The sequence below is a fragment of the Cetorhinus maximus genome, chromosome 28 (genome assembly GCF_964194155.1).
Source record: "Cetorhinus maximus chromosome 28, sCetMax3.hap1.1, whole genome shotgun sequence".
Taxonomy (NCBI): Eukaryota; Metazoa; Chordata; class Chondrichthyes; order Lamniformes; family Cetorhinidae; genus Cetorhinus; species Cetorhinus maximus.
Genome location: NC_135906.1, coordinates 21,794,639 through 21,810,235, shown reverse-complemented (window position 1 = coordinate 21,810,235; position 15,597 = coordinate 21,794,639). Strand labels below are relative to the sequence as shown.

Sequence of the window (15,597 nt, the reverse complement as noted above, 5' to 3'; positions counted from 1 at the left end):
TGTAACAAACCTCCAACAAGACCCAACTTGCTGAATGATAGTCAACTCTCCTACTATGGTGAACACTCAACTGAGCCCAAGCTGCTTGAGGTCGGAGAGGGGTGGGGTTGATGAAGTGAAGGGATCAGGCGTGGGGTGAGTCTAGCGGTGATCGATGGGGAAGAGGGGGACACCAATGAGGAGAGCCAGTTAACATCGAGCCTGCTATCTTTCAGTTAACCTCAGCCTGAACTTGAGACGTGCCCCAGCTTGGGCTCAGTTGAGTGTTCACCGTAGTAGGAGAGTTGACTATCATTGAGCAAGTTGGGTCTTGGTGGAGGTTTGTTACAGTCAGGTTAAAATCAGACCTGACCCCCATAATTTAGTAGCATTTTGAAAACATGTCATTTTCAATAGTTGCTGAACGGAGGGGACCTGAAACGAGTTGGGGTGGGAGGGAGTGACTGCAGGACCAAGTCCCCCCCATCAGACACTTAGAGCAGGGAACATCACGACCTTCCCTCCCCCCACCAACTCCCCGAAGTCCAGGAATGAGGGCTGTGTTATATTGTTCAGCAAAGTGTTCCTCCCCCCGATCCTCCTGCCAGCAAAGATGTTCATTTGAAGAGAAAATAAATAAATTGTCACGATGGAAAAACTTGCCTCTGTCAGCATTGGCAAGGGAAACAGAAGGGGAGGGATGTCAGTCACCTTTAAGGGTGGGGATCAGTGGGAATCCAATGGGATCTTAGGTGGGCGGGACAACTTCCAACCCTGCCCTTATAAATACAGGTGAATGGGATGCTTGTGGAGTGAGAGGCTTTCTCAGTTGTTGCCCTTTTTCCCTGAAGTTGTAGTTTAGGCTGCAAGTCACGAGGGGAGTTTTTTTTTGTTTTGCCTGCAAGTGGTTAAGAGTTAGCTTTCCCTCCCACCACCACCAACCAACTTAAAGTTCGGTTAAAGCACCCCCCCCCAGTTAAAGGGCCACCATGAGACCTGGTCTGTCCAACTCCTTCCAGTACTCGGGGAGTTCACTGAGTGGATCAGGGGGGTCGATCAGGAGGAGTATGGCTGGGGGTACGCTGGGGTACTCCAGGTCCAGTTTCACAGGATCAGGGCTCGGGGGAGGGGGAGTGGGAGTGGGAGTGGGACTCGGAGGGGGAATGAGACTCGGAGGGGGACTCGGGGGCTCATTGAATGCCGGATGGAGCAGTGTCGGAAGCTCATCCTCAATGTCAGCGCCAGGTGGCTTCGCCAGCAATGAGAAACAAACCATGATAGACCTGAACAGCCGGCTGTCTGTCTACCTGCAGAAGGTCAGGGACCTGGAAGAGGCGAACACTAAGTTGGAACTGCAGCTTAGGGAGTTCCAAGGCGGGAAGGCTATAACAGGCATTGACTATGATGCTTATGATGCGGTGATCAAACCACTGAGAGAGCAGGTGAGAATCCATCCAGGCAACTCCTTGCAGCTCCGCAGCCTGGTCACATCTTCTTTTAGTTACAATGCTGATTTTTGAAAGTCTCAATTGCCCCCAACTATGGGGGCTGGGGGTGGGAGGGAGGGGGTAATTCCTGGGGAACTGCTGCCTCCAATGGGCTTCTGGTTCCCACTCTCTACAATTGACCCAGGCAGCCTTTCTTGCTTGGACCTTGCCTTGACGTTGTGCTGGGGATAGATGCCGAGGCACAAAAGTTGACGATGACCCTGACCAATTTCTGGAGGTGGATTTGAACCCAACCCACCCATCGGGACCCCAGCAGACTGGCAAGAGCACGGGTTTACGTGCCCAGCCTGTTTGCGGCGAGAGTAAAATTGGACAGGGCGTTTTAAAACAGTGTTGCCCCCCAATTCCTGTCTGTCTCTTGATGGGTGTGTTGGGGAATTGCACCCCATTGTGGCAGCTATTCTATTGGGTCCGGCGATATGGATCAGAGAATTGTATCTAACCCTGATCAGACTGACTTGCAGTATAATGGGAGACGTATAACGGATTCTATTCTACAGGCAAAGCTTCTGAAAGGGCCTGACCCTGCTTTTATGCCATCTCTCGCTTGGCTGGGATTAGAGGTCTGTAAATTTAATATGAGGGATTCGGAGTTGCAAGTATTAACACAGAAAGCTGACTGCAACCACAGGAGCATCCGTGTAAAAGGAGCTGAAATCTAAAAGGGAAGGCACTGTTGTGAAGTTAATAATAAAGGCAGAAAATGCTGAGTTTTTCCTGCATTTTCTGTTTTCATTTCAGGTTTACAGCAGCCGCAGCATTATGCTTTTATCTAGCTGTTGTGGAGTTATTCTTACAAACCTGTTTATTGAGTGACTGCCATGTCTCAATTGGTGACTTGGAAACATGTTGCTAATCTGTTTTCTAATTAGAGCTTAAAATTGCCAAAACTCAAAGGTTATTGTCTAACTTATTAATTCATTTTTGTCCACAGCACTGCATGATGTTATTCCAAACTTAAATCCTTTATAAGAATATGGTGATATACAATACCTCCTGCGTTGTTAAATTAATTTACACATGGAGGAAAACAGTAATGAGAGTGCTGGATGTCCTTTAGTACCCAGGCCAGCCAACTCCTCATATCAATAACAATATTTGTGGGTTATTTTGGAATGCTAACATGTTGACGTCCGAACAAAGTTCTTGGAAGCGGGAAGGCTAGCTGTTTAATCGTCCCCCCGCCCCCCCATTCTAACTCTGGGACATTGAGGATAATGATTGTGGCATCCACCTAGTCTAACACCCTAGGTGGGAACACAGACTTAAGGATCGAATCAGCAACCTCACCAATCCATCCGGACCAGACAGCGCAGTTACTCTAATAAAAACAGAAAATGCTGGACAAACTTAGGTCTGGCAGTATCTGTAGAGAGAGAGAAACATTTCGAATCTGTATGACTCTACTTCAGACCCTAACTCTAACCCTGCATTATATGTTTTATTTTATATTAGTGCAGTTCCCAGCTTGCATTATTAAAAGAACTTGACAGAAAAGGTGTTACCAGGAGGGGGAAAAAAACAAAACAAATAAACCCCCAATTCAGTTGCTTTACATTCACTCCAGCCTAATCCCACGTGATGATGAATGTGAAAGATTTATCAGACTCGCCTTAACCTAAAAAAACAGATTTTGTTTAATCGATCCGGCTCTGAACTAAATGGAGAATTGGAATCAATTTGCGGTCTGACTTGTTTTAGTTTAATTCCCAGTTTCAAGAAAGTCCCTAGTTCATTATGGACTTTTAGTTTGTGATTCATTATCCCTCCAGTTCTGGGAACGTAGGCTTGTATATTGGATTCATCCTCCTATCCGGGCCAGTCCAGCATCTCTGGGGTGGGGCACGGGTTCCCATACACGTCAATTATACGATCCACACTCGCGATGACCACAGCTCAGTGTGGCGATGCAGGAGTGATCCTGTGAGTTATTCACTGATCTAAGCTGTACCTCCCCAATCGCCGTGCGTCCTGGGTGAAGAACCGGTCTCCATTCCTGTTCCACATCCAACCACTCTTGGTGCTTAATGCATGATTGGAAGCTGGGTGCTGGGTTAAGATGGGCAATGGTGTTATATAGTCATGGCTTACATGTCAAATGTATGAGACATGCAAACTCTAATGCCCATGACACTGCCCACCTCCCTAAAATATTACAAGCGTTGGATAAAACTTGGGCACAGATGTCTATCCTTAGTACACAAACATAATGCAGCTCAAGAAATGCCCCCACCTTCAAGCACCAATTGAACAGCATCTTGCTCATAAAATCATTGACTGTACATTGCATAAAGTCTGCACACTATAGAAGTTTACCCTCTGTGCTCTTGACTTTAGATTTTGACACTTCACCTTGGCAATGCTCGCCTGGCTCTGGACCTTGACAATGCAGCTCTCGCAGCTAAAGACTTCAAAAATAAGTATGTGTTACATCTTTACTTGTCTTACGATATTCCACTGGTACCTATTTTAAAAATATTCTTGGGATGTAGGCATTGTGGGCAAGGCTACTGTTTATTGCCCATCTCTACTTGTCTTCTGATAAGGCTCTGGTGAGCTGCTTTCTCGCAGCTCTGCGATTTGTGGTGTAGATGTGTTTCACTGCTGTTGGGTAAGGCCACCCCAGGATCCTGACTTTCCGACTGAGCCGGGAATGCATGAAAAGGAATCACTGTTGCGCCTGTCGCTTCCCAGCTTGTACAGCTGTAATGTCAATCCACAGTAACAGCCACTGGAGAAATTGGCCTGTGCAGCTTCTCCCAAGCCTGTTTCCAGAATTGCTGGATTGAGAAAAGTGACAGATTGTAGGGTGGCGGGGTGTGAGTGGGAGGGGGGAAATTGGGAAGAGGTGGATCAAAATTATTGATAAATATTTCATTCTAAAATATGGATACTTTGGTGATCGTTTCTTGGGTGCCTTAGCATTTAATTAGTACATTCTTCCCTTACAAGTGCACAGTTTTGGCATCTCGCATGTGGACCTGACTAGCTGTTGCTATGATTCTTGTTTGAGTTGAGCAATATTTTTTTTTGTATTGTCAAATTAGATTTGAAAATGAGTTCTACATCAAGCAATCCGTGGAAGCTGATATCGCAGACCTGGGAGCACTGAAAGATGAGTATATACGGAATTACAAGGATTTGGAAAGTGAGATAGCAGCCTCCAAGGATGAGCTGGCTTATCTGAAGAAGAACCATGAAGAGGTAAGCTAGGGTTCATCTCCCGTCAAGCATTCCTTTATCCTTTCGAGGTGTGGCATCAATGTCCAGGGGTCATTGTTAGGACACGGGGTAATGGGTGGAGTTGGACCAAGGTCTATCATTGAGCACCATGAATCCAGAGACGGTGTTTAGCCCCTTGGATAGTCGCTCTGTGTTAGAAGGTGGTACAAGTTCAGCATTCGCTAGCATGTTTTTTGTATGCGCTCATCAGTGTTAATATTCTAAATTTCTAGAAGAAGGAACACATAAAGGGTGTATAATTTTTGTTTTCTTAGGAATTGGCAGGACTGCGGCAGCAGGTGACTGGTACTGTCAGTGTGGCTGTTGAACCTGGGCCTACCGTTGACCTTGCAAAGCAACTGCAGACAATGCGGGATGATTATGAGGGTTTTAGCAAGAAAACCCAAGAAGATCTTGATAACTGGTACAAATTACAGGTGAGTTGTTTCTTTCAACATGTGTGCAATAGACCAGCGTAGTCCTGTCAGTCCAGAATAAATCCCAAATCCAATCTAAATCAAGGTTACGAGAGAGTTGGATCCTAACACTATGTCCAGTTCTTTGGATATACTATTTCACTGGACAATCTTGCAAAATTAGATCAAGGTGGGAATTTTACCAGCTCTTTGGAGGTGGGAGTGGTGGTAAAATGATGACGGTAGGTATTGGGAGGCTGCCAGGTTTATTCCCAATGGCGGAGCAGCAGTGACTAAGCTGTTTGCTGACCAGAGGTGGGTAGCCAATGAATCCAATTAATTTGCCAATTGAGTGCCATTGTACCAGGGCACTGGGACTTTTGAACATTGGAACAGTCCTCCCACTGCATGACCAGGTGTCGTCCCAGTAACTCCCTATCCATTTATGAGCCTTGGTGGCCCAAGGAGGGAACTCTCCAGTGGACACCCCCGTTGCCATTGGAGGGCTCACCCCTCTGGTCACCAGGGGCTGCCTGCCTGAGTCTGATCCACCCACCACTCTTACCGGCTCTGTGAGGGTGCCTCAACATGGAAGTGCTCTCGGAGAGAAGAGCGGCACTACTCCAAGGTAGACATTCCTGGAAGAGAAGTGGCGGTGAATTAAACACTTAAGATAAAAGTAAAATACTGTTGATGCTGGAAATCTGAAATAAAGATAGAAAATGCTGGAAAAACTCGGCAGGTCTGACGGTATCTGTGGAGCGAGAAACAGAGTTAACGTTTCCAGTCTGTATGATTCCTCTAGAGACCATTCATTTGATTGAAGATTATCACCTTGGTACATGAACTTGCTCAACATCTAACTCGAATGGGCCCTATTGGCTGCAGTGGCTCCTGGTCTCTCTGCACATTAATTTTTAAATTTTCACCTGTCCCTGAATCCCTCCAGCTCTGGAGAAGGGCCATACAGACTCGAAACATTAGCCCTGTTTCTCTCTCCACAGAGGGGGTCAGACATGCTGAGTTTCTCCAGCATTTTCAGTTTTTATTTCAGATTTCCGGTGTCAGCAGTACTTTGCTTTTATTATTATTATGGAAGCGCCCTCTCCTTGCAGCCTCGGTAGTAGCCAACTCTATCATTGGCATTGCCAAGACCTGTAGAGCTGCCAGCCCTCCACTATGCACCCCTGTGGGTTTGTACCCCGCGTTTGGCCCTGATATTGGGACCCAGGGTGTGACAGTACGATATTCCGCAGCCAATACGACGTTTTGTGAACTTTACTGGACTCCCGTAACGTTTGAAGGATTTCTACAAGCCACTGGTAATCTCTGCAGTGAAATCTGCATTATCCAGTTTTGGGACTGTTTACTGCTATTCGCCCATCACCACAGGATCCTGAATGGAAACAGTTCAGTTACTCCACACAGTCTCACGACAGCCAATAGACAAGACTTTTCATAAAGCTGGGGCTGGATTTGAACCCAGGATCCAGAGATGGAAAAATTAATACCTCATTGTCCAAACATCTTTACCAACGCACACCTTGACAGATATGTAGAGGCCCGTGAGTAGTCATGTTTAAATGCAACTTTCCTTTGATTTCAAGGTTGAAAGCCAGACTGTGCAGACTACTCAGGTCAACGAGGCAGCAGCAGGTGCAAAGCTCGAAGTTTCGGAATTACGCAAACAACTTCAGCCCCTTGAGGTTGAGTACAACTCTCTGCTTAGCGGGGTAAGTCCGTGTGGAAAGTAAGGGTTAAGTAAAGACCGCTCATTTGACTGAAGATTATCTCCTTGGTACGTGAACTTGCTTAACTTCTCCCGCGAATGGGCCCTATGTGGTTCCAGTGGCTCCTGGTCTCTCTGCACATTAATTTTTAAATTTTCATCTGTGTCCAAATCCCTCCATGGTCTCACCCTCTCACCATGTCTGTAACCTCCGCCAGCCCTACAAGCCCCTGAGATGTGGGCTCCTCCAATCCTGCACACCCTTGATTTTCATCACTCCCGCTATTGGCAGCCATGTCTTCAGCTGCTTCAACCTTAAATTCCCTCCTTAAATCACTCTGCTTCTCTCCTACTTTAAGACGCTCTTTAAAAACCTACCTCTTTGACCAAGCTTTTGATCACCTGTCTTAATATCTCCTTGTGTGGTGTGTGAATATGGTCAAGATGTTAGGGGGAGGTGGCGCCATAGTGGTATTGTCACTGGACTAGTGGTCCAGGGACCCAGGATAATTCTTTGGGGACCTGGGTTTGAGCCCATGGCAGATGGTGGAATTTGAATTCAGCAAAAACCCAGAGTTAAAAAGTCTGATGATGATTGTTGTAAAAACCCATCTGGTTCACTAATGTCCTTTTGGAGAAGGAAATCTGCCGTCCTTATCTGGTCTGCACCTGCATTATTGCACCTTTCACAGACATTTAAAATAGACACAATTACAGGGCAGTGTGATTAGTTTTCACTTGTTGTAAGGAGAAGCCAGCACAGGCAAGATGAGCTGAATGGCCGTAAACCCCTCCTAAAACTGAGAGTCTACTTTAAATGAAACTGAATTTCTGGTAATGACATGGAATTGTATATTGAAACTGCACAGAGGAGGTGGCTATTCAGCCCAGTGAGGCAGTGCCTGTAACTCTTTGAAAAAGCTATCCAAATAGTCCCACTCCCCTGCTCTTTCCCCATTGTCCTGCAATTTTATTTTCAAATACTTATCCAATTCCCTTTTGAAAGTTACTATTGAATCTGTTTCCAGGTAGTGTATTCCAGATCACTGACTCTATATTAAATATCATTTAATTTTTTAGTTACATTGATGAGGTCTGAATACAATACCTTCCAGTAAAATTTCTGCATTGCCTGTAACCTTGCATTACTTTTGTTTATATCTTGTCTGATCCAGATAGATATTTAGGAGAGCTTAAAAATGAATGTAAAACATAAGGATACATTCGAAGTATTTTTGTTTTAATCAGCAGAACATAGATCCCAGTGTTTCACCTAGTTCCACTAAATTGTAAACCTGTAACTGTTATGAGAAGGTTTAAAAATGGCCTCTTACCTCGCCTTCTAAAAAAAAACACTTGTTATAAAACATGTCCCCTCATGTGACTGTCACACGAGCAGGGACCTGTTTATAAATGAAATATAAAATGTTTTGTTTTACGTTTATTTGCGGTTGGAAACTTCATCACGTCCGTGGATGAAGTTTCCTTAAAAAGTGCAAAGGCCCACTAAGGTTGGATGGGCAGCGAAAATTTTAAGCTAATTATCTTTTTTAATGGCCTTAATAGGCCTTTTAATTGTTGGCTGATTCCCGTGCGCGCCTGCCGACCGAAACATCACGTGACTGCGCGTTGGTGTCGGGACATTTGCCCCCAACATCAACGCCCATCGTTTTAAGCTCGAGTGGGTCGGGCGTGCGCCCGCCTGGCGAGGTTAAAAACTCTGCCCCTGGTGCTACTGGATAACTGAGGAAGATGCCAGTGTTTACGACAAAAGACAACCTGGCCTTTTAATGAGGTTTTATTGGCCAGTCGCCACATGGAAGGCAGACATTCCTCGAACAAACCTGGATTCCTCCATCCTCTTTGAGGGGCAACAGGGTGAGAGGAATGGCATTGAACCCTAATCCTACTGGCCTGCTGCAATCAGGTACATGACTGGTGAGCCAAGTTCATGTGCAGTCACAAAACTGTCAATGGGCCTATATGAAGAGGGGACTGCACAACAATTAAGTTCCCAGGCTCCCAGGTCTACAGTAACACTGCTGGAAGATCTCTCGAGCATGGTCATTCAAGCAAAACCATTTATCCTGCTACCTTACCTTTACACCACCACTTTAGTCTTTACCACTACCATTAACACTCCCTTTGTCTTGTGTCCATGACATTTTTGTCAATCTCTCCTTAGCTCCCAGCTATCCCTGACTCTCTATCTTTCTCCATCCCCTCTTAAAATCCATTACATTGCTACTTCTCTTTAGCTCTGAGGAAGAGTCATATGGACTCAAAATATTAACTCTGTTTCTCTCTCCACAGATGCTGCCAGGACTGCTGAGTTTCTCCACCATTTTCTGTTTTTATTTCCGATTTCCAGCATCAGCAGTATTTTGCTTTCACCTTAGCATTTATCCTGTCTTTTCAGAATGCTTCCATGGAAGCCTACATTCAAGATATCAATGATAAATATTACCAAAAGCTTCAAACTCTGCAAATGACCATTTCCAAAATGGAGCTCGATCTGACTAACATAAGGAACGAAATGCAGCAGAAAGTTAAAGATTACGACGATCTACTTAACGTAAAGATGAAACTTGAGACAGAGATTGCCAACTACAAGAAGCTCCTTGACGGATCAGCTGTTGGGTACAGTAGCTGCACTGAAATCCCGTTCAAATAGGGGCGCCACTTATTCTCTAACATAGATATGCTGCTTATTAAATGTCAAAGGCGTGACATGTATTTTGCCCTAATTATTGCATTGACTCATGATGGATCAATGGGCAATAGAATCTCCATTCTGTCACTTATCCACAACGATTGGAGATTGAGGCTAACTCTATGTATTTCAGATTAGTTCATCAAGCCTCATCCAATTCCAACCTCCCAACCCTCCAACCTCAACATCATGACAGGTATATTTTTCAGACCAAAAATGTCCCCAATTAGTCATGGGAACCCCAACTTGCCCCAAGCCAAAGGAACCAAGGGCAATTCCATTGCCCTAATCACTGGAGAAGCTGTTTAGCACAGAGGTTGAAGGTTGGTCCTTGCTCCTCAGTTCAGCTCCGCACCCCATTGGATGGTGCCCAAATTGCTGAGCCTTTAGGGGAGCAGAGTTTGGATCTTGAACCACATTTGATAATGTGATTATCCATTGACCATCCACTTGTGATAGCTCCTGGGTAACTGCAATTCTTTGTGTCTGAGAGCCTGGCTATGGTTCAACTCCAGAGATTGCAAAAAAAAATGTTAAACTACTGGACTGCTTTCCAAGTGCAATGACTCACCAATGCCCTAAGGGAAGGGAACCTTGTCTGGCCTACATGTGATTCTAGCCCCAGATTCTACGGTTGACTTCTAATGCTCTCAGACAGTCAGTTTGGCTTCCAAGCCTTGGCACCAACCCAAGAACAAATAGATTTTTTTTTTTAAGAAACGCCACAACATTTCCTAATTAATCCCATTTCCTTTTCTTCAGTCTCGGCCAGGCATCTTCAGACCTAAGAGAAACTTCCGGAACAAGTACAATTTCAACAAAAAAAACTGGTGAGCATTCTGTAATAAACTGGCATTAGTAGCACCGACTACATGGAAAATTCACGTTCAACCCCCCCGACCATCTCCCACAGGATTGGTGCTGAAGGCCAACCGCGTCAAATGACCCCAAAGTTCGCGTAACAACTCCTCCTGTGCTTGCCAAGTTTCCCAATTTAATCTGGGCTCATTTCACTTTGTACAGTGTGAATGGTCAGGTGAGAACCATTTCCAAGCCCCCCACCCCCGCTTTGCTATCCTTGCCTTAGGCACTACTACCTGGGCACTCAGTGTAAGCACTAAGATGCACCTGTGCACTCAGCTGTAGCAACTTTTCTCAGGCTGCCTTTAACCTTTTTTGAAGTAACGCAGGAGTTGCCACAGGACCTTGGTGTAAGAGCGCAACAGACACCCAACGAACTGCTCCCAGCTGACTCAGAGTATCATTTGAATTGGTATCATTCAATAGTGGAGCTGTTCTGTCTGCCACCTTTTAAGTCCCCTTTCTTCCTCAACTGTTCCAGTCATAGGGAGGAGCTATTTTCACCCTAGGCTGACCCTGCTCATTGCAATGGGAGCTTGTAACTCCCAACGTCCTCTACCAGCTAAGCATTGCCAACTGGGCACTGCTGTGTGGCATGTCTTGTTATGGAGGTCAGCGCCAGCCCTAATCAGTGAATAGAACTACTCTGCTCTCCTTAGAGAGCAGATTGAACAGAATTGTTAAAGTTATGAAGGGCTTTGATAAAGTAAATTGGGAGAAACTGGCAGAAAGGCCAGCAGTTAAGATAATTGGCAAAAGAACCTGGTGGGAATTGAGGGGAATGATTAAGACAAAAGCAGTAAGTTATGATCCGGGATGCACTGCTTGAAAGGATGGTGGATACAGATCAATAGTAGCTTGTAAAAAGGGAATTGGATGTAGACTTCAAGAATGTTGCAGGGTGATGGGGAAAGAACAGGGGGTGTGGGATTAATTTGCTGGCTCTTTGAATGGGCTGAATGGCCTCCCTGTGCTGTAAGACTCTTACTTTAATATGCAGACAGCCCTTCCATGCAAGATCCTTGAAGTAACAGGGACTTCTTGGCTCAGGAAAGCCAGGAAATGATCAATATTAGCAGTATTCTATAATAGATAATGGATGTATGGCGAATAGATATGAGATTGAATACAAGAAACTTGGGTAAGTAGACAGCAAAGATATCCCCTGCCCTGTGCAGCTGTGGAATTTACTTTGGAGGTCAGTGGTTGAGGAAGAAACCCTGGGCCCAATTTTTAACTCTGCCTATGCCAATAGGTTTTGAGTTAAAATTGGGGCCCATCAGTTAACAATCAACATAAGATTGGATACATGGAACTATGGAGGGATATAACAAGGCAGAAACCCAGTGACGTGGACTGGTGGTGCCAAATGCCCTAGTTTATGTCGCAAGCTCTATGCCTATAATTGACTTTACAAAGGCTAAGTGAAGGCAGTTAGCTGCCAGTGAACCTTGACCCTCTGATCCCCACTAAATTGTCATTCCTCTCGAGTTGATGTTTTCTTATTCCCGTGGACCAGGATATTCCTTCTTCCTTAATTCAAAGTTTGTAAGTCAGTCACCAATCTTGACTGGGGAGTGACCAGTTGGTAATTTCATCTTCTTGCTTTCCAGAAATTCGCACCATGACGTCGCAATAACCCCTGTGCCCTTCATCCCATCTCAACGCGTCTAATATGGAATCTGGATGAACTGAATGGCTCACCTTGCTTGCATTTGGACAATAGATTGCGCTGTTGACCAATATCTTTTTCTGTGGCTCCTCCAAAACTCTCACTCGCTGACATGCTCTGGCATGTAATGGTTGGCATTTCCCTTGGGCTTTTGATGGGCACCTTTATTTTTGAAGTTTTCTGACTGTTATGGGCAATTGCATGAGGGTATGGCAGGCAAACAAAATAAAGCATTTCACTGCATTTAATGGTGTGTGCATAGTTATTTCACCACAACAGCCTTTTATGTAGTGCCTTTAACATAGTCAAACATCCCAGGAGTACGATGAAACAAATTTGGACGCCCACATTGGAGTTATTAGGACAGGTGATCAAAAGCTTGGTTAAAAGTGATAGGTTTTGAGGAGGAGAGAGAGGCAGAGGTTTAGAGAGGAATTTCAGAGCTTAAGAGTCTAGGCAGTTGAAGGCAGTGTCTCCAATGGTGGCATGATTAAACTCAGGATGAGGCAGGAATTGGGGGAGTGCAGAGACCTGAGGGTCATAGGGCCGGAAGAGGTGAGGCCATGGAGACGTTTGAAAACCAGAGTGAGTTGTCATGAGCTGTGTGGATGCAGATTCTCCTGTATAATATCTCAAACTTGAATTTCTCCTCTTCTCACCTTATTCAATGTGGGACCAGATGAGCTACCTTTCAACTGGATAGTTCTTTCTCTTTGGGTTTAAAAAATACATGGAAGTTACAACACACACAAGCCATTTGGCCTAACTAGATCATGTTGGCCTTTGTCCTTGGTGCAAGAAAATAGCCTAAACACTTCCGTATCTTGTTCTCACATTCCTTCATCTCCTTTTCCACTATCCACCTTTCAATCTGATTTTGAACCATTAACTCTGGAAATGAGTTCCCCAGACTTGCTAATCTGTGTGGAGAAGCTTAGGGGATGTGGTGAGTTCTGGGTTGTGAGTACCTAAGTGGAAGTGTAGGCAAATCCAGTGTTAGTTGCTCACCCAGTTTCCCAAATAGATAAAGAGCTAAAGATAAAGATCTACATTGTGCAACCTAACGGAAGGGTGGTTCTTAAAAACTGGCACAACCTGCAAACATTGAGAATTATGATAATTATATGTGGTTGGCACACACTGATGACATCTATGAATGGACAAAGTACTATTTCTGGCAGGACTTCTCATTTTAAAAGTCATTTATGTGACCTACCCTCAGAGCTTCTCTCACTGCAGCCAATCCAACCTGAGCAGAAACTGCTGTAATTCCATTAATCCCAGGGTCACTTGTGAGGAAATCCCGCTTGTCGCAAAAACAGCCAGAACTTTGCCCAACCTCCAAATCTTTCCCTCTTTTTCCTCATTTTGAACAAGTATTTCAGCCCCTTTCAGCATCTCACTTCATTGCCGTGCCACACAGCCCATGTAGCAGAGAGACAGAATAAAAACACCACTTCCCACACTATTGTCAAGACCGCCTCGTATATTCTGACAGAAACAGGAGTTTAAGAGTGTGGGAGGTTACCTGAATGGCAGATTTTGCCTGACAGCTGTGGCTCAGTCCATAGCACCCTCGCCTTTGAATCAGAGGGTTGTGGGTTCATGTCCCACTCCTGGAAACCAAGAACTGTGATTGTACTCGAAAGAGTTGCAATCTGTGACTGTTGATAACTCGAAAGAGTTTCAAGCTGGTTTTACTGCTCTCTTATCTGGAGGCCCCTAAGAAAGCACCATAAGACCAGGAACAATAAAGTAAAAAAACAGTAAAAAACTGGGAATTTAGCATACTGGTCCAAACTGGTCTTGTATGCCTTAAAGTGGAACACCACTAAAAACTGGGAATTTTAAATACAGGTCCAAGCTGTTTTTTCCCTTACATTCAACTGGTTGTCAACTCCATGGGAATATTACACCAACATGTTGTGCCACTAGGCACCCTCTCGACACTTGAACTGTAGGTCACAATAGGGTGGTACACCAGCAAAAGTGCCCTACATTGTTCTCCCCAATTTCCTCATCAATGCCATCCTCACTTAAACAGAATTTCAGGTCATTATCGCATTGTAGTTTGTGGGAGCTTGCTGACTGCAAATTGGCAGTGTGTTTCTTTGGTGAATACGTTTCATTGGCTGTGAAGTGATTTTGGATGTCCTGAAGTCACGAAAGGTGCATTTTAAATGCCAAGTTCTTTCTTAACAAGAGAACTAACATACATTCCCACGATAGCAACTGGTTATACTTAAAGCCTTGCAGCAGAGTAAGGGGCCATTCAGCCCATTTCCCCTGTGCTACCTCTTTCAAAGCGATGTGCAGTTAGTCTCAGCCCCCGCTATTTTCCCGAATGTTTCCCTTTCAAGTAAATATCCTGTTTCCTTTTGAAAGTTCCTCCTGAATCCGCTTCCACCGCCCCTTTCAGGCAGCACATTGCAGATCACAGCTTGCTGTGTGAACAAAACAATCTCCTCTGATATTTCTGTCACCACCAGTTGTCTTTGATTGTTGTTGCCTAGTGCCACTGTTTGGCCAGAGCTTTATACACTTCTCTCCCATTCACAATATTCATACAGCACAGTTATTGTGGTCACTATGCAATTGAAGTGATTGATCAATGAACATAAACTCTGGTATCATTGCAATTTACACTAGAATCATAGGAAGTTTGCAACACAGAAAGAGGCCGGATGCATGGGAAAACCACTGTCGGAGATTAATCACACTGAGGCATCATTTCGTACGTAGAAACCCCATTTAATACTTGTGCGCAAGGGAGACAATACAATGAGAGCTACTATAGAGTCTCGTAGCAGAATACATGCAGACTTGTTAAAAGCATTTTTACAGTCAATCGGTAAATTTGGCACAAACCTAACCGCTTATTTGCATAAGTTAACTGACCAATCCATGTTCCAGTAAATTTCCATTTCCCTCACAACGGATGTTTGGTTACGCAGTTGCTTATCACAACCCTGATTACATTCGGCCTGAGAAAGAACAAAATGGAATGTCTCAGGGTTCATCCTACAACTGTGGTCAGACAAAATGGTATTGTTTCTCAAGGTTGGAGTATTTTTCTCTTAGGCCTAGGCATACAATTCAACGTCTCCATTAACCCTTCCAGCACCAAATGGGTTCCCTGCAGTTGCCTAGGCCACCACACCACCACCTGGAAGTTCCCCACCAAGCCACACACCATCCTGACTTGGAAATATATCGGCCGTTCCTTCACTGTCACTGGGTCAAAGCCCTGGAACTCCCTCCCTAACAGCACTGTGGGTGTACCTACATCACATGGGCTGCAGCGGTTCAAGAAGGCAGCTCACCCACCACCTTCTCAAGGGCAACTAGGGATAGGTAATAAATGCTGGCCCAGCCAACGAAACCCACATCCCATGAATGAATTATTAAAAACTTGGCCCATCGTGTCTGTGCAGGTCGAAAAATGAGCCACCCAGCCTAATCCCCCTTCCCAGGGGTTGGTCCGTAGCGCTGAGGGT

The 15,597-nt window shown here is 44.9% G+C and overlaps 1 protein-coding gene across 2 annotated transcripts; it reads left to right on the top strand.

Moving 5' to 3' along the window:
* The first annotated feature begins 788 nt into the window (after positions 1–788).
* On the top strand, positions 789–12,343 carry LOC144668907 (keratin, type I cytoskeletal 18-like). Of its 2 annotated transcripts, XM_078531378.1 has the most exons (8): positions 789–1,421; positions 3,825–3,907; positions 4,535–4,691; positions 4,985–5,146; positions 6,733–6,858; positions 9,274–9,494; positions 10,330–10,397; positions 12,042–12,343. In XM_078531378.1, the coding sequence occupies exons 1-8, from the start codon at positions 969–971 to the stop codon at positions 12,065–12,067; spliced, it is 1,296 nt and encodes a 431-aa protein (XP_078387504.1). In that variant the 5' UTR covers positions 789–968; the 3' UTR covers positions 12,068–12,343. The 2 variants fall into 2 exon arrangements, with proteins under 2 accessions (XP_078387504.1, XP_078387503.1); XM_078531377.1 differs by lacking the exons at positions 10,330–10,397; positions 12,042–12,343 and having other exon boundaries at positions 949–1,421; positions 9,274–9,543.
* Positions 12,344–15,597: the final 3,254 nt, after the last annotated feature.

Coding starts and splice junctions, on each gene's coding strand:
- LOC144668907 (XM_078531378.1), top strand. CDS start 969: ATGAGACCTGGTCTGTCCAACTCCTTCCAGTACTCGGGGAGTTCACTG. Junction 6,859..9,273: donor ACAACTCTCTGCTTAGCGGG/GTAAGTCCGTGT, acceptor CTGTCTTTTCAG/AATGCTTCCATGGAAGCCTA. Junction 9,495..10,329: donor CTTGACGGATCAGCTGTTGG/GTACAGTAGCTG, acceptor CCTTTTCTTCAG/TCTCGGCCAGGCATCTTCAG.